At 43.6% G+C, this 27,124-nt stretch overlaps 1 protein-coding gene across 4 annotated transcripts in view; it reads left to right on the forward strand.

Annotated features, from left to right (window-relative positions):
• Positions 1-485: 485 nt before the first annotated feature.
• Positions 486-27,124, forward strand: part of MITF (melanocyte inducing transcription factor) — a 221,606-nt gene continuing 194,967 nt past the window's right edge. For all 4 annotated transcript variants that reach the window (XM_032324904.1, XM_032324921.1, XM_032324912.1 and 1 more), the window contains exon 1: positions 486-787. In XM_032324904.1, coding sequence (XP_032180795.1) covers positions 684-787 — 104 coding nt within the window. In that variant the 5' untranslated portion in view covers positions 486-683. The remainder of the gene's footprint in view (positions 788-27,124) is intronic.

Below are 27,124 nucleotides of genomic sequence, written 5' to 3' on the forward strand. Positions count from 1 at the left end.
CCATTCCAACCCGAGGACAAGCTGGTACGTCGCAGAAGCGCTGGGAAGCATACAGCCTGATAGTCTTTTATTTTAAGGCAGGCTTGAAGGCTAAAACTTTCCAATGCCCAAACCCTTCACGATGAAAAAAAAAAAATATATATATATATATATGTATATATATGTATATATTTTATTTCATTACGGAGTTGGCGTGCCCTCGCAAATGTCTGAGCTGGGAGTAGGGGTGACGGGAGGAGAGCAAGGCTGAGTCCATTCTTATTAATATTAAATAGCCAAGTCTGTACCCTTGAAGCAAGTGGGGAGAAAAGAGCGAGAGGAGCTGCTGACATTGACAATGAATCCAAACAGGAGTTGCAATAGCGGTGTCCACCACGTTGCCTCTGCCCCCGCCTGGCCTTCTGGGAGTTGTAGTTTTCGCGGGAGCGGCTCCCCTGGCGAGCCGGGAACACCCCGTCCGGGCCGAACTACAGATCCCAGGCAGCGCGCGACCGCCCGCCCCTCCCGCCCGGGTGCGAGTGTAAACTCGCCGCGCCGGGGCGGGCGGCAGCGAGCGGGCGAGCGGGCTGAGCTGGGCACTGCGCGGGGGCGCACCGCTCCGGGGACCCAGGCCCCGTCACTTTCCCTTTGCCCCGGGGCTCTGGTCTCACTTTCGAGCAGTGGACGGACGGGAAGCGGGAGCCATGCAGTCGGAATCGGGGATCGTGCCGGATTTCGAAGTCGGGGAGGAGTTTCACGAAGAGCCCAAAACCTATTACGAACTCAAAAGTCAACCTCTGAAGAGCAGGTGAGTGGTGACAGCTGGAGGGAGGCGCGGCTGGCGGCTGGGGGGCCCCGCGCCCCACACCCTGGGGCGGGGAAAGCCGCTCGCTCGGGCTCTGGGACAAGGACCCCGTGTCCTTGCCCGGGGGCAGAGGGCGAACTGCCCCCCGCAGTTGGGGGCCGCGCCTGCGGGGCCGGTACCCCTGGGGGGCTCCGCCCAAGTGCGCGTCGGGGGCGCAGCGGGCAGCCCGGGACAGCCGGCCCAGGTGAGGGTTCCCTCGTCTGGGGATACCAGCTGCTGAGATCGGGTGGGGGCTGGGGAGGGACCTGGCGCGCAGGTTGGGGAGGAGGAGCGCGGGTCCCGGACGCTGTCCGGGTGGGAAAGAGGGAAAAAAAAAAGAGTTTCTCGTGAACCCCTTTTCTGGAGATCCTAGCGGGTTGAGGACTCAGAGAGGGAGTGCTTGGGGTGGATTGAGGCGCGAGGGAAGCAATTAGTTAGTCTGTTGTCGCCTCCTAGGAGTCGGGCTCCTCTGGGAAAGCCCGCCCCTGGCAGCCTCCAGGTGATGCTTCCCGAGCCCCGCCTCTCACCTTGCAGACCTCGCCACCCGCGCGCGGGCCGGTTTGGGGCCGCGGGTGGGCGTGTCTCTCGTCCAGGTCAAACTCCCTAGGCAGCAGAGTTCCATTCAAATCCAGGCCTCCCCTGGAGGGGAAGAAGCCTTGGAACTGGAGGATATTGGGACACACCTGCTTGGCAGGGCCCCTGCTTGGCCGCGACACGTGTTTTATTTGCTGGGGACTGCTCCAAAACTTTCTGGAGAGAAGCGAAGACACCCGCTGGTCTGGCGCCCCACTGCGTCCAGTGCCCACTTCCTATGCTACCTCCATTTCCACTCGTCCATCGGAATGGGTTGGGTATCTTCCTTTCTCTGTCCTGTGGTCCCCCGGGGCATTTCCACTGTTTACCAAGGGGGAGATGGTCCTTTGAGGTTGTGATAGTAGAGAAGGATTTATGTCCACCCCTTTCAGTTGAGAAAGCAGATGAGGCTTTACCGGGAAGGTTCAGCAGTGCTTCTGTACCCATCTCAAACCTTCCTGCCTACCCCTCGCAGCGGGCAGAGTCTGGGTGAAGGGGCCTGGCTGGCAGAGGGCGAGAGGTTCCAGAAATCAGGGTGGAGGAAGAGAAGGGCAACTGAATCAGGAGGGAAGTGGTACAGTCTTTGCTTCTGGGGCGCGTGGGGCTGGTATTTGCTCTGGTGGCAAGCAGCACCAGGTTCGTTTCCTTGAGGGCTGTGTCAAGACTCTGAATCCAAGTCTGGGAAGAAAATCTGGGAACGACATACCCACTGACTGGGCTGCTAAAGCAGTCTCTTTGCAGATGCTTGAAGGGGATTGGAAGGAAATGCAGCTAGATGCCTAAAACCAGCCTTTAGTTGATGGTTTCTCTTCATAATGGCTGTTTTGTGTGTGAGCATAGATTGTGTGTGTTGGGGGTTGGGGGGTTTTGAGTAATATTGTGTAAAGGGTATTGTTGGTTATGCTCACTGGGGCTTTATGTGCATTCGGCTGAAGGGACCAGTGTTTTACCGAGCAGTCTCTGCTTTTGCTTCTATAAGCAAATGCTTACATGGCCAGAATGAGGGAGTGAGTGTTTGAGTGTGTGTGTGTGTGTGTGTGTGTGTGTGTGTAGTCCTGAAAGAAATGAATTAACCGGACTGTTTGGAACATTTTTGATGGGAGCTGATACATAACATTAAATGAGTTTGAGAGAGTGAGGAAAATACCATCTGGAAAAACCCAAATGAGTGCCATGAAACTCATGTTGAAGGATTTGGGCCTGTTCTTTTTCAGAGTCGGCAAAAAATTACTTGCAAGGGTGAACGTCCTCGGTAGCTAGCTAGCATGTGTAAGGAAAAATGTGGGTACGTGGGAAGCAATGGCTTCACACGTTGAAGCTAGAAACAGGTGCGGGACAGAACCGGTATGGAGAGGAATGCTAAATTAAAAAAGTTGTTGTAAAACTTGTCTGTGGAGCAGACACATGCTCTTTGAAATAAACCAGTTAAATAAAATCTGTGAATAAATATATGGGGTTGGCAAAATTTCCCTATACTGTTTTCCACAGTTGTCTAACTTATTGTCATCGGCATCTGTTGTGTGACTTTAAAAGGGCTACATGTTGTTGGGGGCCTCCTCATGGCTTTTTGTCTGAAGTCTTTGCCAGGGCACCTCCCTTCTTGTAAGTGTTGGTTGGAAAAAGCAGAAATGGAAAGGTTAAGACTGCCGTAGCCATTTCGTCTATCAGTTATATTCTCTGGATTGCGTCTTGGAGTTGAAAATGTGTTCAGAGTCGGCCCACCTCTCAGCAGCTCCTCTGCTCCCTCTTTGGTGCAAGTCCTCACCAGCCTGTGCCAGGGTGATGGCTGTAGTCTCTTAACTGCTCTCTTGCCTTCTCCACCTTTCTGGTGGATTTTCTACATGGCAGCTTTAATGTTCCCGTTAAAATTGGTTCTCGAGGGGGGCAGATTTTTGCCCCCCAGGGGTCATTTGACAATGTCCAGAGTTATTTCTGGTTGTCCGAATGAAAGGGCGTTGGTACTGGTCTTCAGTAAATGGAAGCCAGAGATGCTGCTAACCATTCTGTAATGCACAAGAGAGCCCCGGCAACGGAGAATTATCTGGCCCTCAATGGTCATCGCCAGTGCTGAGAGACAGTGAGTTAAAACGTGCCACATCATGCCATTCTCTGCTTAAAATTCTCCAGTGGCTCCTAGTTTCAGTAACACTCGAAATCCTTTAATTGACAAAAGGCAGCCTATATGGTCAAGCTCCCTGTCAGCTCTGAGTTCATGTGCTGTTGTCCAACTCATTTTGTCGCTGTTCCTGGAGCACTCCAGACCCCTTCATCATAAGGCCTTTGTATGTTGTTCTTGCTGGTGCCTCTGTGTGGACCATCTTTGCCCAGAGAGCCATAGCGCTCACTTCCTCACCAACTTCAGATCTTACTTTTAATATCCTTAGCAGGCCCATCCCACTATGTACAATTGCTTTCACTCCAGACTCTCATCTTCCTTGCCCTGCTCTATTGGTTCCATAATATTTATATTACAACTAACTCTATCATTTTTAATATGTTATGTTTATGTTTCTCCCCAGTAGGCTGCCAGCTTCAAGGGAGCAGGTTTCTGTCTGTTCCTTGTTTACTGTTGTGTTCCTAGAATCTAGAGCAGAGTTTCTCAACCTCAGTGCAGTTGATGTTTAATTCTTTGTTGTGGGAACAGTTCTGGGTATTGCACGACGTTCAGCAGCATCCTTGGCCTCTGCCTGCTCGAGGCCAGTAACCCTCTGCCCCCAGTTGTGACCACCGGAAATGTGTCCAGACCCTGCCAGATGCCCATTAGGAGCACAGTCACCCCTGTTTCCGAACAGTTGGCCTAGAACTTTGCCTGGCACAGTAATGTTCATTGTTTGAACAGGTGTTACTTTCTCCTTTAGGACTCCACTTAGGATGGGGTGCTTGGTTCTGATTTTGCATTCAAAATTGCAGCCTTGGGGCGCCTGGGTGGCTCAGTGGGTTAAGCCTCTGCCTTTGGCTTAGGTCATGATCTTAAGGTCCTGGGATCGAGCCCTGCATGGGGCTCTCTGCTCAGCGGGGAGCCTGCTTCCTCCTCTCTCTCTGCCTGCCTCTCTGCCTACTTGTGATCTCTGTCTATCAAATAAATAAATAAAATATTAAAACAAAACAAAACAAAACAAAATTGCAGCCTTTTAAAATAGGTACCGCCAAGGTCTCTCCAAAGAGGAGCTTATGTACTCTTTGTTCGGGCTAAGCTCAGATGTGCCGGTGTTTCATGAGGAAAGACAGTTTCATTCCTAAGCCAGTCCTCCTGGCCTTTAGGAGTGTGAAGCTTCTGGGTTTAGATCGCGTGAACCCCCTTTTGGTCATATTCAATGGCAAATCTGTGTTAGAGGAAGACACATGCTATGAGGGAAGGTTCTAATGAAGAATTGCTTGCAGTTTGGTTTCCTTAGCAAGGTTTTGTTTGTTTGTTTGTTTGTTTTTAAATTTTATTTATTTGAGAGAGAGAGCACAGAGAGAGAGAGAGAGAGAGAGAACCAGACTGTCCATTGACCAGAGAGCCCCCCTTCGGGGCTTGATCCCAGGACCCTGGGATCATGACCTGAGCCGAGTCACCTAGGCACCAACCCCTGCATCACCCAGCAAGGTTTTTGAAGCCTTTGTGTGTTCTCCTGGGAATGAGCTCTGAATGGTGGGTGGCAGGGGAAAAGTGCCAGATATCAAGGGTGAACCCAGAATTCACACATTGGCACAGTCCCACCAGGGAAACACATGTGGAGCTGGTCAGTGCATTCCTAGCAGTGCAGGAACTCTCTGCAGGGCTTTGGGATCTGAAAACATTTTAGAACATGGTCACATCTCTCAGGTTTAAGGTTCTCTTGTTCACTTTACTAGGTGTGAAATTCTGTGGCTTTGTAGTCACTAATGCCCCTTTCCTGGACAGACTTCAGAATTGACTGAATCTATTTCCAGTTTACTCTTTTCCAAAATTTAATTGCATTTTAGGTAACTGTTGTCTAACTTCCTGCAAATTAGAAATGGGAATGAGAGTGAGTCTTAGTTTTATTATGGCAAGATAGGATACAGCTGTAGTTCCCAAATGCTGATTCATAGATGTGTGAAGTTTTCACAGGTTCGTGGTGAAATGAGAAAGACAAAGACTATTGTGTCACATGCACACTCATGGGTTTTAGTATAAGGCCATTGCTATTTCTTGGATTTATTCTGAGATTTTATCTCCTGTCTTCCTATTAAAAATACCCTTTCTGAACCTGCGTGTTCTCTACTCTGTCTTTCCTTCTTATTGCAGGCTGGGACCCAGACACGGTGGTAGTTATTTTGCTTAACCATAAAGCCAAGGGCAAAACCCTAGGGAACACTGACAAGACAAGATTTGAAGGAACGCGGACATCTGAATGAACTTGTGGAACACAGCTGGCTCTCCGTCTGATCTATCAGTTCGAACTTCTACTTGAAAGAGAAATCTCTCTGATTAAAATATTTTAAAATATTTTATTAAATATAATATTTAATATAAAATATTAAAATATTTAAAAAATATTTTTAAAAAATACACTTTTTTGAAATGGTAATCCATTCTTGGCAAAACAAAACTGTCAATCTCTTACTGGTTTCTGCGAGTTTTCTTGATTTTTCTATCTGTCCGATCTGCAGGGAACTGCCAGCATTATTCTGACATCACTGTCTCTAACTAGCTGGGTGACCTTGGGAAGGCTGGGTGACTCCTGCCTTCAGTTTATTCATCTGACTAATGGAGGCCTGCATCCTAGGGGTCTTAAAAACAGTAGCTGTGACATTGACTGTGGGAGAGTATTAGCATGGTGCCAGGCACAAAGTAAGGGTTCAGTAAAATGCTAGCAAATGGTGTTCTGGTTATTAGTTATTACTTTTTTATTACTTAGCAGTGAGTTCTGACATTCCAGAAGGTGTTTGCCTTTGGTTCTCTTTGGCTTTCTTCCCTAAGGCCAGAGTTGTTGGTGAACAACCACCAGTCTCCTAATGAATACCACCACTTAATGAGGTATTCAGAGACATTTTTTCACATTTTATATTTTTGATCCAACCCATAAAAATTTATTAGTGCTGATTAAAAAAAAAAAAGGCAGTTGTGGCCTCAAACCTCATATTCAGCACGTGTCTACTGAGCTCTGGTATGTGCAAATTAACACCAATAAACATAGTTAACATTCATGGAGCATATACCCTGTGCCAGGGTTTTTATGTCTGTTTTTATGTATGTGGACTTAGTCTTTGCAAAAACTTGCATGAGATGATAATAATGAATAAAAACAACTAGGATGCTAATTATAATTTTTGAAACTGGTAATTCTTACAGTGCTTAGTACCAGCCGCACTGTATATTTTGCTTGTATTAATTCAGTTAGTTTTCCCTTCAACCTTGGGTATATGTATTTTTATTATTCCTATTTTTAAAAAATATTATTTATTTGAGAGAGAGAGAGAGAGAGAGAGAATGAAAAGCAGATTCCCTGCAGGAAGCCCGATACAGGACTCGATCCCAGAACCCAGATATCATGACCTGAGCTGAAGGCAAGACGCTTAACCGACTGAGCCACCCGGTTGCCCCCTATTATTCCTATTTTACAGGGAAAGAAACTGGGATATAGTAAGTGGATGGGCCTGGTTTTAACCTGAGACCGCCTGGCTCTAGCCCCAAGCTCTTGTGCACTAGCCACGTAAGAGGACCGTGCACGGCAGCAGAAATGCAGCACTGCATATTTCTGTATGTTCTCCAAAGCTCCCAGTGGGGGAAGGAAAGAACACATAGCCCCAGCTAAACATACGAGGCAGAGCGTGAGCTTATGGGGAGGTGGGCATCAGCAATGGGCCTTTCCCAAAGGAAGGGACATTGGAAGCCAGTTTTGGGAACAGGTAGGGATATTTGCCTTTGGCCTCGAAGGTCAAGCAATACTCAAGCATTATTTCTCTACAACATTCAATAAAATGTTAGACCTCTTGGAGAACATGTCCAGTTCCATGGACTTCTGGGGGGTTTGGTTGCCTTTTAAATGTTTCAGCAGACTCCCGAACCTTCCTGAGGGTCTGGGAGCACCTGGTGGTGGCAGAGACCAGTTGCACACGGACGGCTTCAGAGGGAGCCATGACGAAGTGCTCTGCGCAGGCTTTGCCACGTGACCGCTGCATGTGTGTTTAAGACACTTAGCTTCTGGGCCTCAGTTTCTTTAACGGTAAAATGGGGTCAAGAGAACCATTCTCTTACTTTTGGGATAAGTTTTAAAGTGGAAATAAAATCTGTTAAAGTGCTTTGCAGAGGGCCTAGCACATATTAGTAATATAATTCTTTCTTTTCTACTTTAACGTGGACATTTTGTTCTTCCTGACAATAACTAAGACACACATAGATCTGTGAATCTGAAGCCAAATAGGCAAGTTCGAGGTGCCTCACACTGGCAGGTGTTCAAGTCTTATTATGCAAATGAGTTTTGTGGTATGATTAGATGGGAAATTTGATTAAAGTGGATTGTAAGTGTTGGTTCTGCGTGTTATTAGAAATTTCCTTTTCCTGAGTGTGGCTATTTATGGAATTTATTTAAGTGTATGTATGTGTGTGTGTTTTTAATTGCCTTTGAGTTCTGCAGTGCAGTTTGCACAGGCTGATGTTTATATCTGCTCCAGTTGTGCAAGAAGTGGAAAATATCCTTTTTTTAGAACAGGTCACATGTGCTTACTGTCAGGGATAGGACCTCAGTGTAAAAAAATGTATCTTGGGACAAATCAAAGTTACTAAATTTCTCCCTCCAACTGCTTTGTTTCAGAACTGGCAGTATTAGGATAAATAATAGGGGGGAAAAAAAACCACTCAGCTATTTATTTTCGGGGGGGGGCGCATTTTTCAAGGACAGTAAGCAAGAGTTTCACTTGTTTTGTGTATGTGTTTGCATGGGTGTTTTAAGTATGAAATGTACTTTGCTGTTAGGTTTGTCTCACCGAAGTAAATTATAAAAATATGTTTGACTCCACTCCAGTTATATGCATAATTTGGAGAAAATAATCAAGAAAATGGGTCAGAGATATTAAATGGAATTACTACAGGCTTTTGATAGTGTAAAGACAAGTCGCGGGTTGTAAGCTGGTTTTTGTGAGTCTAGCAAACATTTCTAGGGCGGGGATTCCACTGAGTCATGAAGTCTGTCTTTATGGAGGCAGATGTAGGCTGAGGGCAAAAAGACCTGCAGGCAGGTCTGGATCTCTTTTGTGATTGCCACCCACCCACCCCCGCCCCGACCTCCCCGCCGTTCTCTGTTCCTGAGGTCTTGGGGCGAGGACCAGGCTCCTCCTTTCTCTAGGTTGATTCTTGAACATGACTTCCTTATATCTTTCCCTCCTTTGGCCTTTCACGCAGGCCACAAAGAACAAAGGGATACACCTTTGCGGTGTTCATGCTGCGAGACCTCTGTCCTGAGATTCAGAACCATGAGGTCCTTGTCTACGAGTTTCAAAATTTCCGTGGGCTTCTCAAACAATAGGCGCTGCCCCAGGTGTGTTGCAGATGATAACCTATTGGTTGCTTTCCACCTGAGTCAGAAGTTGAGGCAGGGGGAAGAGTGGGGCAAAGGTGAGAGAAAAACCCACGGGGAAGTAATGGAAGCTCAGAATCATGAGGACCCTAGTGTCCTCCCCAAGGTGTTTTTAAAACATCCCTCAGTCACTTTAAGCAGAGGCTGTCTAACTTTGGGTCAGAAGGACCTCAATTTATTTGTTTTTCCTTTTCTCCCTCCTTACAGAAGTTATTTATTAAGTGCCAATGGTGTGTCAGGCTCTGTGCTGGCTGGAGGGAATCAAATGTAGAACCAGACAGGTCAGGTTCCAGCTACCGTGGCGTTCCATTTTGGAGATGGGAACGTGGTTAATAATGTACCAAATAAATGGATAGTATAATTTTTGTTGCTCAATAGGGTGTAATTGATACAGTGTGATTGGGAAAGAAGGGGATTTTTTTTTTAAAAAAGATTTTATTTATTTATTTGACAGAGAGAGATGACAAGCAGGCAGAGAGGCAGGCAGAGAGAGGAGGAAGCAGGCTCCCTGCTGAGCAGAGAGCCCAATGTGGGGCTCGATCCCAGGACCCTGAGATCATGACCTGAGCCGAAGGCAGCGGCTTAACCCACTGAGCCACCCAGGCGCCCCAAGAAGGGGAATTTTGATTGGATCTGATATCAGATCCCATGACCTCACGGAGGAGGTGATTTTGAGGCAAGACCTGCGTGTCTGAAAAAAAGTGTGCAGATCTTAGTGCTACCACTCACTAGCTGTGTGACTTCGGACAAGTTACCCAACCTCTTCAAATGTCAGTTCCCTAACCTCTTTGAATCTCAGTTCCTTCTTTTGTAAAATGGGGGCAGTAGCTACCTTGTAGGGTTGCTGTGTGGATAAAAGGAATTGCCTATAAAGCCACTAACATTAGGCTTCACCTCATAGGTGTTAGGAGACACACAGGACTGGTTTAAAGCCATACATGAATAGTGGAGAAAAATACAGACATTAATCTTCCCTGTAACTGTTTATAACTTGGATTTAAGTGTTTTCCTAATGTTGAGTGAGTCACAGATTTATGCTTGTCTTTATAAACCTAAGCTCGGACTGAAAGTGGAGATGGGTCTTGTTATTTTTATTATCCTTTCTTTCCTCCAGGATCATCTTACTTGAGTTGTCCCCTTGCTCTTTTCACTGTTGCTGCATTGAGATCATTCCTGTTGGACCAGGCTTTGCCTAGGAATGGTTTCTGGTTGGATTTTGAATTAAGTTTTGGTATAAAGGAGAAGGCCAAGGGCTCTAGAATTAAAGCGTTGAGCTTAAGAGTCATTTAACATAATAAACACGTACACCACGAGCAGCTCTTACGGAACTCCTGACTTGCAGTCCTGTGTTTCAGCCCCTAGATCACGCTTCCTCTTCACACTGATGTGAAAATGTCAGTGTTGGTGCAGAAATGGAAATTCAAGAAGCCTCTCTTCCCACACAGCACCTCAAGCTTTCATCAGTGTTGACATCTACAGGCAATAGCACGTTTTTAATTCAACAACTTAAAACAAAAATCTTCAAAGCTTTCGAATTCCAGTAACTGTGTTCTTTGATTCAAGTACTCATGGAGTGGTGACTTTCAAAAGGAAAAATCCTGGGTCATGTGAGAACAAATATTTTAAATCCAAATGCAGTGGGTTACAGGTCTGTGGAGTGCACGGGTAGAATCCTGTCCTTCTATAAGAAAATTGTGGTTTGTTGAGCAACTTCAGGAAGGCATCTGTGGCCTTCACCCTCGCCACCCCCACCCCTTCCCCATAGTGGGATAACTTGCTGAATCATTCACACGCATTTGTCTGTATTCTTCTGTGATCAAAGGCAGGATGGGAAAAGTGGTTGTCTCCACTGTTGGGAATGTAGAACTTACATTGTAGAATGTTTGCCTTCTAGGAAGCTTAACTTGTTTTGGTGAGAAGAAGATTTGAAGTTGGGAAGATTCATTTAGCCTGATGGCAGAGTTTATCTATGAAATTACAAACTGACAGATAGGAATGCTGCATTTCCTTTGGTACCTTTATGTAAAATCTTCCTAAATACAAACTGGTTTCAAGACACATGTTTTGGGGCACCTGGGTGGCTCAGTGGGTTAAAGCCTCTGCCTTCAGCTCAGGTCATGATCCCAGGATTCTGGGATCGAGCCCTACATCGGGCTCTCTGCTCGGCGGGGAGCGTGCTTCCTCTTCCTCTCTCTCTCTCTCTCTCTCTGCCTGCCTCTCTGCCTACTTGTGATCTCTGTCAAATAAATAAATAAAATCCTAAAAAAAAAAAAAAAGACACATGTTTTTCAGAACATACATTTCAGTTTTGTAACTGGAGATTTGAAACTTGATGAAAGGAAAAGCATGCAGAAACCCTGAAGATGATTTCCTGATGTCTGTATTCTTCTGTGATCAAAGGCAGAATAGGAAAAGTAGTTGGAACCTAGCACAGTCCGGTAGAGCCTACTGGAGGATCTCAGTGAGATCTGGCCACACTGTCTTGTTTGCATCTCTCCCAAGCAGCTGGAGAGAATACTCTAAAATTGAGTCAGTGAACAGTAACACAGATAATGCAACAATCCCTCCTCCATCAAAAGAATCGGGTACATTTTTGTTTTGTTTTTTAGCCTTTGTAGTTTTTCAGCAAAAGATGGAAAGGTGCTGTTGCTTTGTTGTATTACTGAGCCTGCATAACAGCACCATTTAAATTTAGAACATTGGCACCTTGGCTGGTAGAACCCTTTGCAACTAATTTATAATGCTTTTGGCAGAGAGTAACTATGAATAAACATTAAAATAGTGTTGGCCAGTTAGGGTCATTTACTTTCAAGGGAAGAGGATGACACCAGCCATGCATTCTTAAAAATTCCATTTATTTAGTTTTAAAAGAAGAGTTTGCAATAGCGTAGTGAAACAGTACCTAAAAATATAGGCAACTAGCATGATTCCTGACATTCCAAATAAAAGTTTGTCCATTTGCTGCAAGGAAGCGTGTTTGGAGAGTAACTGTTTGTGAGAAATTGACACTGGCTTGCGTGTTGGACAATTGGTGTGTAGACTTTTTGGAACCATACCTTGCGTCATCTTAGCAAGGTCATTTGTCCACTTCTCTTTAAGTAGGTAAACACTAATGATGTTTTATCTAAGTAAATGCTGTATATGTACATGCTAAATGATGGTATCCCGGAATGCAGTTTTAATGATACTGATTGCATATGGAAGCTTGAAGTCTTTGTTGATTCAGAAACGAACCAGAAGTTTTGATGGCACTTGCTTGGTCATAGCATCATAATCACTGAAAGGCGTGATTTAACAGCAGGAGGCTGAATGACAAGGACAGTTAATTGAGGTTTGTTTTTGGAGTCAGTGATACTGTCTGAGTCAGTCACTCTGCTGGTCTGCTCTACCCTTCTTTCTCATTCTTGGGTTCATATACTTGGCATCGTTCTAGTCACTTCTCACTGGCAGACAACTTCCCTTTCTTTATGTGTTTTCTCTAGTGGACACCTTTAGTTTGCCTGCTCATAGTCTCTTTTCCAAATTCCAGTAACAACCCCTTCCCACATGCTCAGCCCATCTGCTTTAGTTTTGCGGTTCTAGGAGTGGAGAATTTGACCCAGGCCCTGCCACGGTTCTTTATCATGGAGATTGGTTTTAGGGAGGTACATGTTGACTAGTGAAAATGAATCCCAGGATTTTATTAGGGTGCTAACAGAAAGATTCTCCTTTTATTTCCATTGATCTTGAACTTTGGGGGAGATGTCGGGGTTTAGCATAAAGATACCTCGTAGGCAGAGAACAAGCAAGTTCTTAAATTAGGTTAACGTTAGTTGGTGTAGCAAAATGACATGCAACGGTCGTACGTATAAATAGTTCCTGCTTGGCAGGCAGCTTTCCTCCACCTGGCAAATCAAGGACTCAGACTCCTTCTGTCTTCTGGTTCTCCCTTTGCCTAGGACCCTGGAGTCCTTCGTGTCTGGTGGTAGAAAGGAAGAAGAGGAGGAGAAGGCATAACTAAGGTCCAAAAGTGATAGGCCTCACTTTTGCTCAGATTCTATTGACAAGGACCAGACTCCCATCTGTGTCTGGATGCAGGGGTGGGAGCTGGAAAATGCAGATGTCAGCTGGGCAGTGATGTTTGTCTGCTAGAAAAGTGTGCATTTTGGGTGGATGGCCAGCCATCTTTGCTGTGATCCTATTAGGAGTGTTTCACCTCCGGATCAAGTTGTGGCTTTCCTTGGTAGGCCTAGTTAGGCTTATCTTTGGCCTTTTCTGTTATTTAATCAATAAATTCCTCTTCTAAGTATACATGGTTAGTTTGGATTTTCTGCCACCTGCGTGGAGACTGTCCAAGCTTTTGTGTTTTCTGAATCCCACTCTCCAAGCTTTTGTGTTGTCTGAATCCCACCTTTCTGCAGGGCTTCCTATTCTACGTCATGGAGTAAAATCACCACCCCAGTTCCCTGCAACAGCAGCCCATCCACCACCACCACCACCTGAGTGCAGTGGCTTTTCAACATGTGGCCCTAAGGCTTATTATAAATACACATTCTCAGACTCTACCGCAGTCCTACTTAATCAGACACTGGTGGGCAGTCCCAGGAGTCTGTGTCTTAATAAGCCCTCCACAGTTGGTGGTGCTCACTCATTTTTGAGAAAGACTACCCCAATGCTCTCACCATAAATCCTCTGTCTCCATATGGAGTTGTGCTTATATTGCTGTTTTGGAATTAACAACTTCCGGGATTAGAATACATTTAATAAAAAAAAAATGGGGTGCTGCTTGTTATGATCAGGTTAGGGATGCTCCCTGGCAGTCATTCCACACTGATTAAAAACCAAAAACCCAAACCCAACAACTTTCCCTTCTAAAAAGTTCACTTTTAGATCTACCCTAATGAAACCAGGGAAGGATTCTTGGTCTTCTGAATGTGATCTCTGGGTGACTTGGAGTTAACCTAGCTGCACTGCCCTAAGGAGCCCTGGCCCGTACCTCAAGACAGGGTTGTGATACAGACTCCAAGAGTGTGCGGTCACATGACTAAAAGATTTGATTGAGAAATAGGGTGATGATTTTGAGCGTGCCCACATGACCAAATTGTTTTTCACAAAACTTCTGCTGAATAAAATTTGAAATACGGCTTTCAGCCTGTTTTCTTGTCTTAATGAATTCCAGACAGTGTGCAGAGCGTAGGAGCTTCCAAAACAGGGGGATGGAATGACTGGGACCCGCCAGCCTCTGTCTTGTCACAGAAAGGGTGTCCTGACTTCATGGAGTCACTCCCCTTGTTCTGAATCTCACTGGGCCATTCACTTATCTGATGGAGAGGTATAGACTGCAAAGACAGGGAAGGACAAGGCCAAGGTTGTGTCAGACAAAAAGAGCCTATAGAGAACTGCCAGACTACTTACTTTAGCAGGAAACTCAACCTTTACCCCTAATCTACTTAGACCCAAGCATTTTTTGTTTGTTTGTTTTGTTTTGTTTTGCTGTATGCTGCCCTTCTCCAAAGAAAAGGCCTGCATCTCTTCGTGTAAACTGGTTAAAAGCCCTCGCCAGTTGAAGTCTAAAGTTCTGAGTGTAACCTTTAGAATAAGACAGATTTGTAACTTGAATTCCAATTTGACTACCTTTAGCTTTTTTTTTTTTTTTTTTAAATCATGGCAAGTTTTTCTTGTTTTTATGTCAGTAGCAGGCTAAATGGGGCTCATGGGCATTATTAATATGATCTAGGCTATGGAGTAATCATGCGAATTAAAAGAAATAGGTGGGTGAAGTGCTCAGCCCCAAAACCTGGCTCTTGCTGCTGAGTATTTGGTCCTTGCATTCTGGTTCCCTTTGTATCCATAGCATCAATAAGGGTTTTGACTTGAAATGACTTTTTAGCCAGGAGGTAAAGGAGAGGGCCGTAGATGAGAAGGGGGAGGCCTTAAATGATCCTAAAGCTGGAGAATCTGCAGAATGATCTTTGAGAGCTGAAGCAAGTCAAGTAGTGGCGAACTGTGGGAAGCCTAGCAGGGAGGCTTTTTAAAGATGGCACCTGCTATTTACAGGTAAGGCGTTCCCTTTGTTGCCAGAACAATCTTTGTCTTTATCAACATGTTGCCTTTCATCATAATTACAGACTATAGCAGGTGGAAGAATAAATAATAAGATGCGCTGATGGAGATTTCACAACACTGAGCAGTCTAGCAGCCGAGCTGTATCACTGTTTCCACATGGGAATCTGCCATTCCTAACTGTCAGCTTTCAACTTTGCCTCCAGTGAGGGCCTGCCTTATCTCTTCACATTTAACTCGGCAGCCTCTTCATATAGCTGTCCTTATCCGAAGTAAGCCGTGATGCTCTGTGTTCCTGAACCTCAAAATCTTCATATCTTTTACTCTTCCAGGATTTTTCCGTCCTTCTAGCAAAGTATGGCTATTTTTGAGACTAGAGCCGAAGTTTTAATTTTTTTTTTTTCAAAAGAATTGTTCATTTCATGCTTGCTTTTTACCCTTTATGCCTAATTTTCTGAAAACTTGATTCCTCTAGTCCTTTGTATCTGTATGGGCCATTTCAGTTAACCATCTATTTGGGTTTCCATCTATTGGTTAAACTGATCCTGTGATAAAACTGAAATGTTTTTTATCCACCTCAATATGATAGTTTCCTTGTCTTTTATTTTTCCTACCTTTATTGAAGTATAATTGACAAATAAGAGTCGTATACTTTTAAGGTATACAACTAGATGTTTTGATGAACATATACCACAATCAAATAGCTTGCTTTTCTTGAGCCTCAGAAAGTTTCTCCCCCAAACCAGTGGCTAACCTGGTCACTAGAAAGCAGAAAGGGATGAGCCCAAATAGTAACTTTCTGTCTCAGCAGACAAGTATGCATGACATGGCATACATAAGTAGATGCCTTCATCATTGCAGTTTTGATGTGTTAGCTGGGTACCGGGTTACCTGCCTCATCAGATCTCTGTGACGATTCAGTGAGGTTCCAAGAGGACTTCCTGTAGGAAGGGTGCTGTAGATGCCGGCTCTCTGCTGGTGAGCCATGGCCCTATCATTCCTGCTGCACGACCATGAAGCCTGTGTCGGACCCCAGTGCACCCATGTGCTGCTGCTCACGTCACTGCCATTAGAATTTAGGGATTGGGGCACCTGGGTGGCTCAGTGGGTTAAAGCCTCTCCCTTCAGCTAGGGTCATGATTGTGGGGTCCTGGGATCAAGTCCCACGTCGGGCTCTCTGCTCAGCAGGGAGCCTGCTCCCCCCCCCCCCCCGTCTCTCTGCCTGCCTTTCTGCCTACTTGTGATCTCTGTCTGTCAAATAAATAAATAAAATCTTAAAAAAAAAAAAGAATTTAGAGATTTACCTAAGAAGCAAAAAAGTGGTTAATCTGTGCAAGTGCTATTGACTCTGTTGTCTGTCACTGGGGAGTAAATAAATAATTTAATTCCCCATAGCTTAAAACCCCCTGATCATATAGTCAGTTCTCAAAAGTTGGGAATATATGCAGCAAGTTTTTGGACACATGCCAGCACTCATTTTTCTCCCCGAGTCTGCCAGGCCACTTTCCCCAACTCTCAGCTGTTGTGTGCAGAGGAATGGCACTAATTTGATCAACAATTAATGGGAGACATCTTTTATAAGAATCCATGCACACATTCACACCAACACATACTGGATTCTCAAGGCCTCATTTTTCGGAGTATTTGCATCTTTTCTCTGGTGTTATCATGACTAATCAAAACTTCACTCTTGGTTAAATAATTCCTGTCCTGAATTTTATAAAGAAACAGAGAAAATGACAGTTTTCCTTTTTCCGTGTGATTGAAGCACACACACACACAGACACACACACAGACACACACACGGAAACAAAGGACCATAGAGTTAGATGCTTTAGGATAAGAACCAGTGTGCTCTGAGAAGTCATGAACACAGGGGAGAATGAAGATGAAGCCTGGGAAGGATGGTCAGATGTGGACAGTTGAAAGACCTTCTGAGTTCTGCTTTTTTGTGAGAGAGCAGGATGAATCAGCTGTGTAGGATGGAGTTGAGAGTTAACACACCCATATGTAGGGGAAGAGCCAGCCATTGGAGATGGACAAGGCGGTTTTGGAAGTTTCCAGAGTAGATTTGTTTCTTGGTCATCTAAATAGGGGAATATTAAGATATCTGACACCCTTGTTTTTTCAGAGTCACGGTTTGGGAATGATGGGCAAAGTCCTTGGGCCAATGTTCCTTGCCCTAGGAGGTGAAAATGATTTTCAGTAAATATTCATTGAGCCCACTGTGGAGTCAGGAGATAATGTTGAGCATGAACCTTTGTCACTTTTGACAAATGGGTGGCCACCAAGGGATGTTGTGGAACCCAGATCAGGCCATCAGGGGCCAGGGGAACACTTTCTGGGAGTGGGAAAGAACCCACCTGCTGGTCACATCAATTACCCTGTGAAAGAAATGTACTTTAAACTGGTACTCTCTGAAGACAGTCTTTAGTTGTCACTTCGTTTGATGCTCGTTTTTAAAAGATGATGCCTATTTTAGGAAATCAAGCATCTTCTACCTATAAATAGGCTGATAGGTGATACTTATTTTATTGTCTGTCTGTTCTTACTTGAAAGACTCCCAGTGGGAATGGAGAATTCTTTCACTGAGCATCTCCAGGATCCAGGATAGCTAGTGTCTGATAAATAATCACTGAATAGAAAGCCTGGGTGGCTCAGTCAGTTAAGCGTCTGCCTTCAGCTTAGGTCATGATCCCTGGGTCCTGGGATTGAGTCCCACGTTGGGCTCTCTGCTCAGCATGGAGTGTTCTTCACCCTTTCTCTTCCTCTGGCTTTCCTTCTCTCTCTCAAATGAATAAATAAAATCTTTAAAACAAATGCCGAATAAAAAGGTACAAAATGGGTGATCTGTTTCTCATGTACAAGGAGGAATCAGTACCTTTCAGGAACTCTGTTAAAGCACTTTCAGGAAAGTGTGTAAAATACTATCTTAACTTTTTTTCCTGTTAGCTTTGGGCCCTGAAGTTTTTCTGAGGCTCAGTTTTCTCACCTAAAATATGGGGGTAGTAGTGTTCCTTCTTGACATACCTGTGAAGGTTAAGAAGGTAATGTGAAACGTGCCAAGTGTATGTAAATGCTCCATTAAGCTAGTAGGGGCCATCGGTGTTATTGCTCCTGTGGGTGCTCAGAGATGAAATAAATATGCAGTCAATTCTTGTTATTTGTGGTAGTTATGTTCTGTTAAACCATCGTGAACATTTGGTTAGAGGACACTACACCTTTGCTCCTAGAGGAAAGGCACAGTTTGGTTCCTGGAAGTCTCTGGTCACAACATGTTTGTTAATTAACTAATACCTAAATTTGTTTTATATATTTATATATAAATATATATAAGGACACTTTATTTAATATATATTCATTGACATTGAACTCAAGGCCAGCAGTGCCGTAAGTCATACTGGATTGAACCTTCTCTAACACCTGTGTTTCCTGGGTGAGGCACATCACAGCCTTCTCATGCAGAGTAACACTAGTCTTGGGGACTGTCTTAAATGGTGAAGTCACTTACAAAAACACAAAAATGCAAAAAGCATGGCACTAAATAAACCTTGGAAAGGACATTTGTCTACTGTTGAGAACTGGAGCAAGTAGGCAGAGTGTCACCTTGTTTGATGTCAGTCGGGAATGCATGCATTGGATGACTCAACTTTTTCACCTCTTGGCATGTATCCACAAATGAGTGCCAAAATGCCACAAATATTGATTTGGGGGTTTCAATTAAATTTTAGTAAGTAAGTGAATTTGCAAATGGGGGTTCCACAAGCAACGGGGGTTGGCTATATTAAAAAATTGTTTTCTTCAATCTTGTTCCTCTAGCAATTCTTTCTCTGAGCTTAAAAACATGCTCACTTGGGAAAATATCTTCAAACAGTGTTTGCTCCCGCATTGTTGTGGATTATACGTGAAGGCACATTAACGAAGCTTTTCTAAGGACCCAATCTTCCATTTTTACATTTATTTGCCAATAAAAACGGTCCCTTACTTCCAAATTTTTGAAGTTGAGTGGGACTGTTCAGATATGTTACTTTTTATTTTGATATATTCCAACTGTTCTTTAGGAAGTAGAGTGTGGGAATGGGGCCCTGGAAAAAGAGCAGAGATATTATGGTGGCCACTGGTGAAGAACCCAGCAGAAAGCAGTAGAATGAGGTAGATATTACGGTGTAGGCAGTTTTTCAAGAAACTGGGCTCAGCTTACTTCTGAGTGTATTGCAAATTGGCATATTATAAGGATCAGCAATTGTTATTGGAACCATGTCATTGTTATAAACATTACCTGAGTACTTGTTCTTGGAATTCTTTTAAGGAGAGAAGAGAAGACTTACTTTTAGTGGGGCCAGTGGTTTTAGGTTGCCTAGGAGGCAGATCACATAATTTAATAAAAACAAAGAAACCCAAACAGCAACAATAGCAACAGTAGCACTTAGCATTTTTCAAGCCCTTACTGTGGGCTGTGCCTTGCATTGATACTTCACCTTTTAAACTTTGAAAAGATGAGCTCAGTAGGGTTAAAGTCATTCAAGTTGCCTGTTGCTTTGCCTGTTGTAGGTAGCCTGCCTTTTGGATCTTCATACTGTATTTATGTGTAGGATAAAAGGAATAGCTTGTTCAGTTTGTCTCTTTGTGTGTGCACATGTGTGCACATCTGTGTGTGTGTGTTTGTGTGTGTTAGGCCTGGGATCAGGAAGGTACCTATGTAAATTTTTTCCCTAGGTTTTTCCTGTGTTAGAAAAGTAAAAAAGCAGAAGGAATGAATAATTTAGATCTGGTGCAAGGACAAACATATTAAGGCACTTGCTATCTACCAGGTACTGTGTTAAACATTTAGAATGCCTTGTATAATTTAATTCTAATATGCAGTAGGTAAGATCCCATTTTATAGATGAACATACTAAGCTTGGCCATCTTCACTCACTTGCCTAAAGCCATTCCAATAAGGGTGGAACCATGACGTAAGCTGAGGACTGTCTGACTTCAAAGCTCACCTTCGTAACTGCCATACTGCAGTGGTTGGTGTGTATATTGGGGTACAGAGAGGGAGGCAGGTTGGGAAGTGATGAGGGGTGACAACTCCTGTTGATTTTGGAATAGAAAGAGGACTAGGTTTCTGATGAAGTAAAGATAGGAGACTCTGGGTGTGGTTGAACATCTGAATCCAAGAAAAATAGGTCTATCTGTTAAAGGTAGTCCTTTGTTTTCAAAGCTGTTTCTAAAGAAAGGAAGGAGTTTGGTGCTGAAGGCTCCAAGAAAGGTAGCAAAAGATGGAATGGTGGATGCTCAATTATTCACAAGGATATATGGTATGTAAGTTGTTAGATGTTCCTCATTCCTCATTAAAGATCTTCAGATTTTCCTTGCTGATGACATCAAGAAGTCTTATCTGCATACCCGTACTTATGGTCTGCCACTGAATATAGAACTCCCGACATCTTGATGTTTTTCACTTATCTTTCTTTTCTTATCGCTCCCTCCCTCTTCAACCTGACTCGTTAATTGCTTTTCCTGTGTGTCTTCATAAAGTTATAGCCAGTTTATTCCATTCTGGACTGTTTATCTTTGAATGCCAAAGGTCTTGAAACATCATAATGTTGTGTAATGAACATAACTTCTGCCTTGGCATGTGGGTGTTAAGAGCATTAGTCATTGCAAAGTATTGAGTTAAATATTTTCAATAAAAGGATATAATGATCTAATAGAGAGGAAGAAGTTATAAAAATACTAGTTGGTGGCTTTAATGGTGAGCTATATATTTAGTGGGTTCCATCAGCAATGGGCTAGACATTCATAGAATGAAGATAAAAATATTCTCACTCCTTATTGGTGGGAGGGGAAAAAGACCAATGGGGGGGGGGGATGGGGACAAAAGCACTTGATTCTCATACGTACTGAGAGAAAGGTAAGCCATCTGAGTTTCCAGTGCTTCTGCTCTCACATCCATCTTTCAATTGCTGGAGATTTCCATGAGATATTTAGAATAGGGGTTCCTGGGCTGTGTCTTGTTGGCAAGCCCTTAGCTTTATAATCATTTCTTCATTTTTTTTTTTTTTTTTTTTTTTTTTTTAAGAGAGCCATCAGGGCATCTTTGCAATACCATTAGAGAGCCAGGGACATCCTGAGCAAACGAGATGTTTCTTTACCCATGGAGCTGATTTTATGAAGAGTTTTGGTCAGCATGAGTCATTGTGAAACTATGTACCTTGCTGCCCTGGTTTATCTGTAGACATCTCCCTGTGGCAGAAGATTGAATCCTCATCTCTCGCTGTCTCTCTGGGCATCTAAAGATGTTAGAGGTACATTGGTTTGCTTCTTGCTGGGAAGTGTGTGGTAGGTACTGGCCTTCTCTGATGGAACATCGCCTGCATGCGTGGTCGGTCGTCAGTGTAACAGGTTGATGTGCTGTCTTATTTCCTGGGGCTGGAGGTTTTAACCAGAGACACCGGGTGCTGACTCTCCTTTACCTTTCCGGCTGGGCCTCTTCAGCCATTCCAGTAAACAATTTGGGAGCTCAATGCCTTTTCTTTCCTAGAGAAGCTCTCAACTAGGACATTACTTTCATATCAAAATAGAGGGCCTAAACTCTGTCTATGGCCACTACTAAAAATTTCTCGCCAAACTGGGTGTTTTCAAAGGAGGTCCAAGTCAAACTATATCACTTAAGGGAAAAAATTGTTTCCCTTATATGGTATCTTTTACAAGTGGTTAATTATTTTCACGATCACCTTCGGAAGTTAGGTCATTTTTGGATTGGGGGAGTGTGTGGAGGGGAGATCTGTTTTCTCCCAATTTCCCTGCATTTGTGGTGATATTTTGGGAAGGGTGATTGATCTCTAGTCCTCCTTTGTCTGATCTTGAATAGATTGTTGTCATTATCAACTGAATCCGTAGATAAAGAGGTAGTTTTGAATGGGAGCCAAGTAACCTGTTGATGTAAAGTCTGTTTTACCTTTTATGATTCCCATCATTAGCGCCTCCCTCCTTTCCTGGCTCAATCCCCTGTCATTTTAAGTAGGCAGCAATTACTGGTTTGCTAAAGAAGCTGGCTCCTGCTGCCAAGGATCCTATTAATTATCACTCTATCTCTAATTTAGCCTTTCTAGTGTTGAGAGAAGGTGCACGTAAAGCGTGTGGCAGAGCGGCTGCCATCGCATCTTCTTTGTAATAATCTCCTTTCTGAGACAGTTCAGCGGACTCAATGTTCAGCCAAAGGGCCGAGGTGGCCCTGGTGAGTGTTTTCAACTCTCTTGTACAGGTTGTTTGGGAGGTCAAGTTCCGGGTGGTTTTCTTCTCCCTTTGACTCTGACCTGAGTAAAAAGCTGATGGCTGGCATTTACGTTGGGAATTCAGACCTACTCCCGGTCCGTCTGTGAGCTCAGATGGGGCACCTCGAGAACACTGTGGTGGTTTCCCCACGAACTGATTTCCCTCCCTGGGGGAAGGGGAGCATAGAATCAATCCTATGCCTGTCTTCAAGAAGGTAATGCAGACGCTAACTAAAGTCACTCGGTTGACAGTTTCTTGTATAGCAGATTTTTTTTAAGAGGCTGGTGATCTTTATATAATACTGAGTCTTGGTTTCTTACCATTCATCAGTGGCTTAGATCGCTTGCTGTTTGTTTTCAGAAATGTTCAGTTCACTTGTTGGAGTGGACCTTTTTTTCAGAAGTTCCACTGGATCATTTGATTAGGTTTGGAGTGCTTAAGCTTCCTTTTCCACTTTTTTTTTTTTTTTTTTTTTTGTTATTTTTGGCAGTGGTGGTGTTTGAAGCTGTTGAAGTGATTCACTGCAAAGTGAATTAATTTTCCACATCTTCAGATGTGTTTTCCAGTTGCCCCCAAGTTTCTTTTCCCCCTCTCATATGATTCTGCAGTTGTAGTTCTGTCGCTCTTGTTCTTGCTGGAGCAAATATAAATGCTGATGTCACCGAATTTCTTAAATTACAGCTGGTGGGGATTAACAGAAATTGTAAAAGAATACCACTTCCTCATTTTGCTTTTTTCTTGACTAATTATTGTCCTTTCAAGTACTGTAGGAGGATGGGGATTTGGAAGTAAGTTCCCTGTCCTGAAGTCAGGACAGCAGTTTTCCTTTTCCTTTTTTTTTTTTTTGTTTCTTCTGTTAAATGTTGTTTTTCAAAAAATGATTTTGGGTTAAGGATGCTCCTTACAGATGCCCTTTTATAACCCTGGCAGACTTGCCCCACTCTTGATTTTGCACATTGAGTTGTCTTCTATCCTGGGTGAAGGGTTTTGAATACTTCCCGTAAGTAAGTTTCCTTATATAGAATATTTTTACTCAACAGTCTTTTGCCAACTCCAGACGGTTACTGGTATTAGGTGAAGGGTTGTGATTCATTTATAATTTTTTTCCAGAGCCTTTTGTTTTCCAAGGAATGCTGAGATCTGTCCCCATTGTTTTCTTGTTTAGAATCTATATGTTCTTTTTGAGCATTCAGTGTGCTTGACACCCTCAAACATTTGTTTTTCTGACTTTCCAAATCCTTGTTCTAGCAGCTGGAGCCTCAGAGACCCAGGCTTTCCGGTCCTTCTCTTTGTGGTTTGAGTGATGGCTTTCTGAACCTTGTCCTGGGAGTTCTCTGGGCTTCTAGGCTGGGCATCAGAGGCCACCTGGAAGTATGTGTAAATGGTGGCCGAGCAGTGCACCGCCGTGGTATCGATCAGACTGCAGTCCCGTGGAAACGGAAATAGAACGGGTTCAGCATTTGCACTTTCCTCTGCTGGTGTTTTTGCTTATTTTGTGTATTTGGAAAAGGCAGCCGTATGCAATCTGCTGACTTACTATTTTCCCTGGAATGGAAACCATTTGGATTATTTCAATGAGTTTTAGCTAAGATTTGTTTGTTCACAGTATTAGTTTTGTTTTCTGGTGTCCTGTTTAGAATAAGACCAGAATATGTCTTTTTACTTTATGGAAATAAGTGCTACTTGGTGACTTGGGATTTTGCAAACCAACGTGAATTTGAAAAATTATGTTTACTTCAGAGTCAAAATGGAAACTCCTCAGTGGAAATTATAGATACTTACATATTTCCATTTTGGGTCACTTTCTTTGAAAAAAAATTTTTTTGACTAAATTGAGATTTCAGAGCAGTCTCTTTTTCTGTTGAATCTTCCCCACTTGTTAATTTTTCTAATTTTGAAAGAGAAAGTGAGATTAAACAGAAGAATTACAGGACAGAATCACATGTTCTACACTATTTGACATAAGATGCAAAATGGTGTCTTGAACTTTTCTGTTGACTTTGAGGACAGAGTGAATCTAGTTGAGCTTTCAGTGGTTAGCTTTGGATTAGGAATAAAAATAGAATTTCTTTACTGTAGAAACTCTTCAGGTCTGGTTTGACTTCTTGAGTATAAGTTCTGGTTGTTCAGTCTCTGGAAAATGTGCACTGCACATCTGTATGTTCTTACCCAGCACTTCCTTCCAACATTGTGATGTTAAATTCTTGGAATTGAGGTGAGAATGGTATAGGTATCAGCAAAATATTTCGAATATTACCATGGAGTTTTGCTTAAATGTGAATTTCACCAAGTTTGGATAAATAGAATACAGGTGGGGAAAGAAAGAAGAGTTATGAATCAGCTTAATTGTTTGGCATGAATTATTTTTTCAAAAAAAAGCTTTTATATTTATCTAGGAAATGCCACTCCCTATAAGAACTTGGGAGATGAATAGTTGAGGGGAGGTGGGAGCTGGAAACATACCATGAGGTAGTAAGAGGAACTGTGGTTGAAGCATCATATACACAGCACATTTTACTAGGTTGATGGCTGTCACTGTTTCTGTTCGTTTCATCCCAGCAAATGGCACCACGCAAGACCTAATAGCTACTGAGTATATGTTTAATGAATGGATGTTTCGGGAGCCTGGTTTCAGGCCCAGTTGTGCTAGCAGCTCATTGTGTGACCATGCGTTAACCACTTGCGAGGACTGTGTCTCCTCTTACGTACATTGTAGGGTAAGGACTGGAGCAGGGTGGCCATGTGTTACTCTGCTGCTCCTTCCCCCAGCTACACCATGGCACAGGTTGCCATGGTGTAGCTGCAGGAAGCAAGTGATCACCTTGCTCTGTCCCATGATCGCAGGAGGTGCCTTGGAGCCTTCTGAATTCAGTGTACCGAGCTTTCACAACCCGTCGTGGATACTAGACGGCGGACTTACTCATTATCTCGGAAGTGCCTTCTCTCTCAGGTCCCTCACTATGGTTCCTTGGTTTGGGATCATTTTCTTTTTGATACCTTAAGCCCACTTACAGGTCAGAAATATTCTATGACGTTCCGTGGTGAGCAGGTGTTTGCTTAAACAATGGAATAACAATAGCATACACCATCGTCTCTCCTTGAAATAATTTCTTGGGTAGAACTGGCAGCTACAGATAGAACTTAATGAATGATTCCAGACCATATTTCTCCAGTCAAGTAAGATATCAAGAAATGATTAAATTAAGAAGGGTTTTCACTTTTACTCTCCAAAGCTTGCTTATCCATCTAGGGAGTGATTTTTGAACACCTGCTGCATGCCAGACATTATGCTAGTGGAAAATGGCTGGCCCATAAGGCATGAGCTCTGCCTTATAACTCACAGCAACATGAATATGATGCTATGTTTGTAATTGTACCTTTGGGGACAGAGGATGGAGGGGTCACTTCCTCTGGGGGGAGGAGGGAAGAGTGAAGTCTTATAGGAATGAAATTTGAGTTTATTAACAAAATTTGACTGCCGAGCCGAGGAGAGGAGGGCATTCCCGGTAGATGGGAGACACAGAGGTATAGCCCAGTATGATGCCTTTGGGGCTGTGTAAGCTTTTGAGCATGACTGGAACACCAGGGAGCACGGATGGATGGAAGCAGAGGAATAGCACTCTGACTGCCAAGTGAAGAATGGGTTGGAGGATGGCCAGATCTGGTGTCACAGAGGCCGGGTAGGATGGTTCCGGCGTAGCAGTCTCTGTTAGAAATGATGATACACACACATTGTTCAGCCCTAAGAGTGGTTGTGATTGCAAGAGGATGCAAATGTCGGTTCCAGATTATATAGGCAGTGAAGGCAAAGGCAAGACTGTGTGCGTCCTGCTTACTAGTGACAGTAGTGATTGCCTCCTCATTTATTCATTCATAGTTGCGTGCCTCTTTTGTGCTACACACCTGGGAAATACAATGGCCAATAAAACAGGCTCCCTGAGGGAGCCTGTATTCTAATTGAGACATGGTCAAGTAAACAGACAGTGACATACTAGTATGCATTCTTTCTATGTTACATGAGAAGAATTCTAAGTGTCCGTCCTATCACAGAACCACCCCCTTTTACTTCAGCTAACTCATGCCCTGACCACCCTGCTGTCTGGTCCCTAGAGTGGGTTTTGAGGATAATTTGAGATAAGCACTGTATTGTATATGCCTTGTACTGCCCGTGCTTAAGTGCACACACCCACCCGCACCCACACACACACGCCCGGATTAAAGATATCTGCGGTTACTCCAGAGGTAGACAAGCACCAAAATAAGCCATATAAAGGTTCCTAAAGGTCAGTCTGCTCCAGGTAAAGCTCCGTATATCTTCTGACATTCCTGAACTCTTATGTTTTACAACTTAACTCTTCTTGGATCTGGATCTTATGAGTTCCAGATCCAAGAAGAGACATCTTGGCTCTTGTGGTCCTTGCTGACTTTGGTGGCTGCTTCAAGTTGGTCTTTATGTTTGTGTTCCAGGTCACTTCCAATGTTTGAGGTTCATGTGCAGTAGCAACAGTTTGCCACAGGGCAGCAAGACTGGTTGACATTAAATAAGTGACTTATTTTAAAGTCGAAAGGGGCCAAAATATCTCTTTAAAATAAGTTCACATTTTGGTACAGAAATGGCAGTAACAACAAAGTCTCCCCCACACATAGATCTCCACATTCTCCATCCAACTCAGGATAATCTCTTGATTATAAGGAGTCAAAATTTCGCTGGGGGAATCTGGTAAAAATTCGGGGAATTTCCCTGTTCTAGGTTCAAACACTGTTCTTTGAAGAGGAAGCATTCTGACTTACTACAATGATAATTGCAGCTGGGTTAGGTGGAAAGTGCACTTTTCCTATTTCGCCTGGCCTGGCTTGTATAGGTGGTATATTCTTGGTGCTGAAACTCTGGAGTCAGACT

The sequence above is a fragment of the Mustela erminea genome, chromosome 1 (assembly GCF_009829155.1).
Source record: "Mustela erminea isolate mMusErm1 chromosome 1, mMusErm1.Pri, whole genome shotgun sequence".
NCBI classification, from domain to species: domain Eukaryota; kingdom Metazoa; phylum Chordata; class Mammalia; order Carnivora; family Mustelidae; genus Mustela; species Mustela erminea.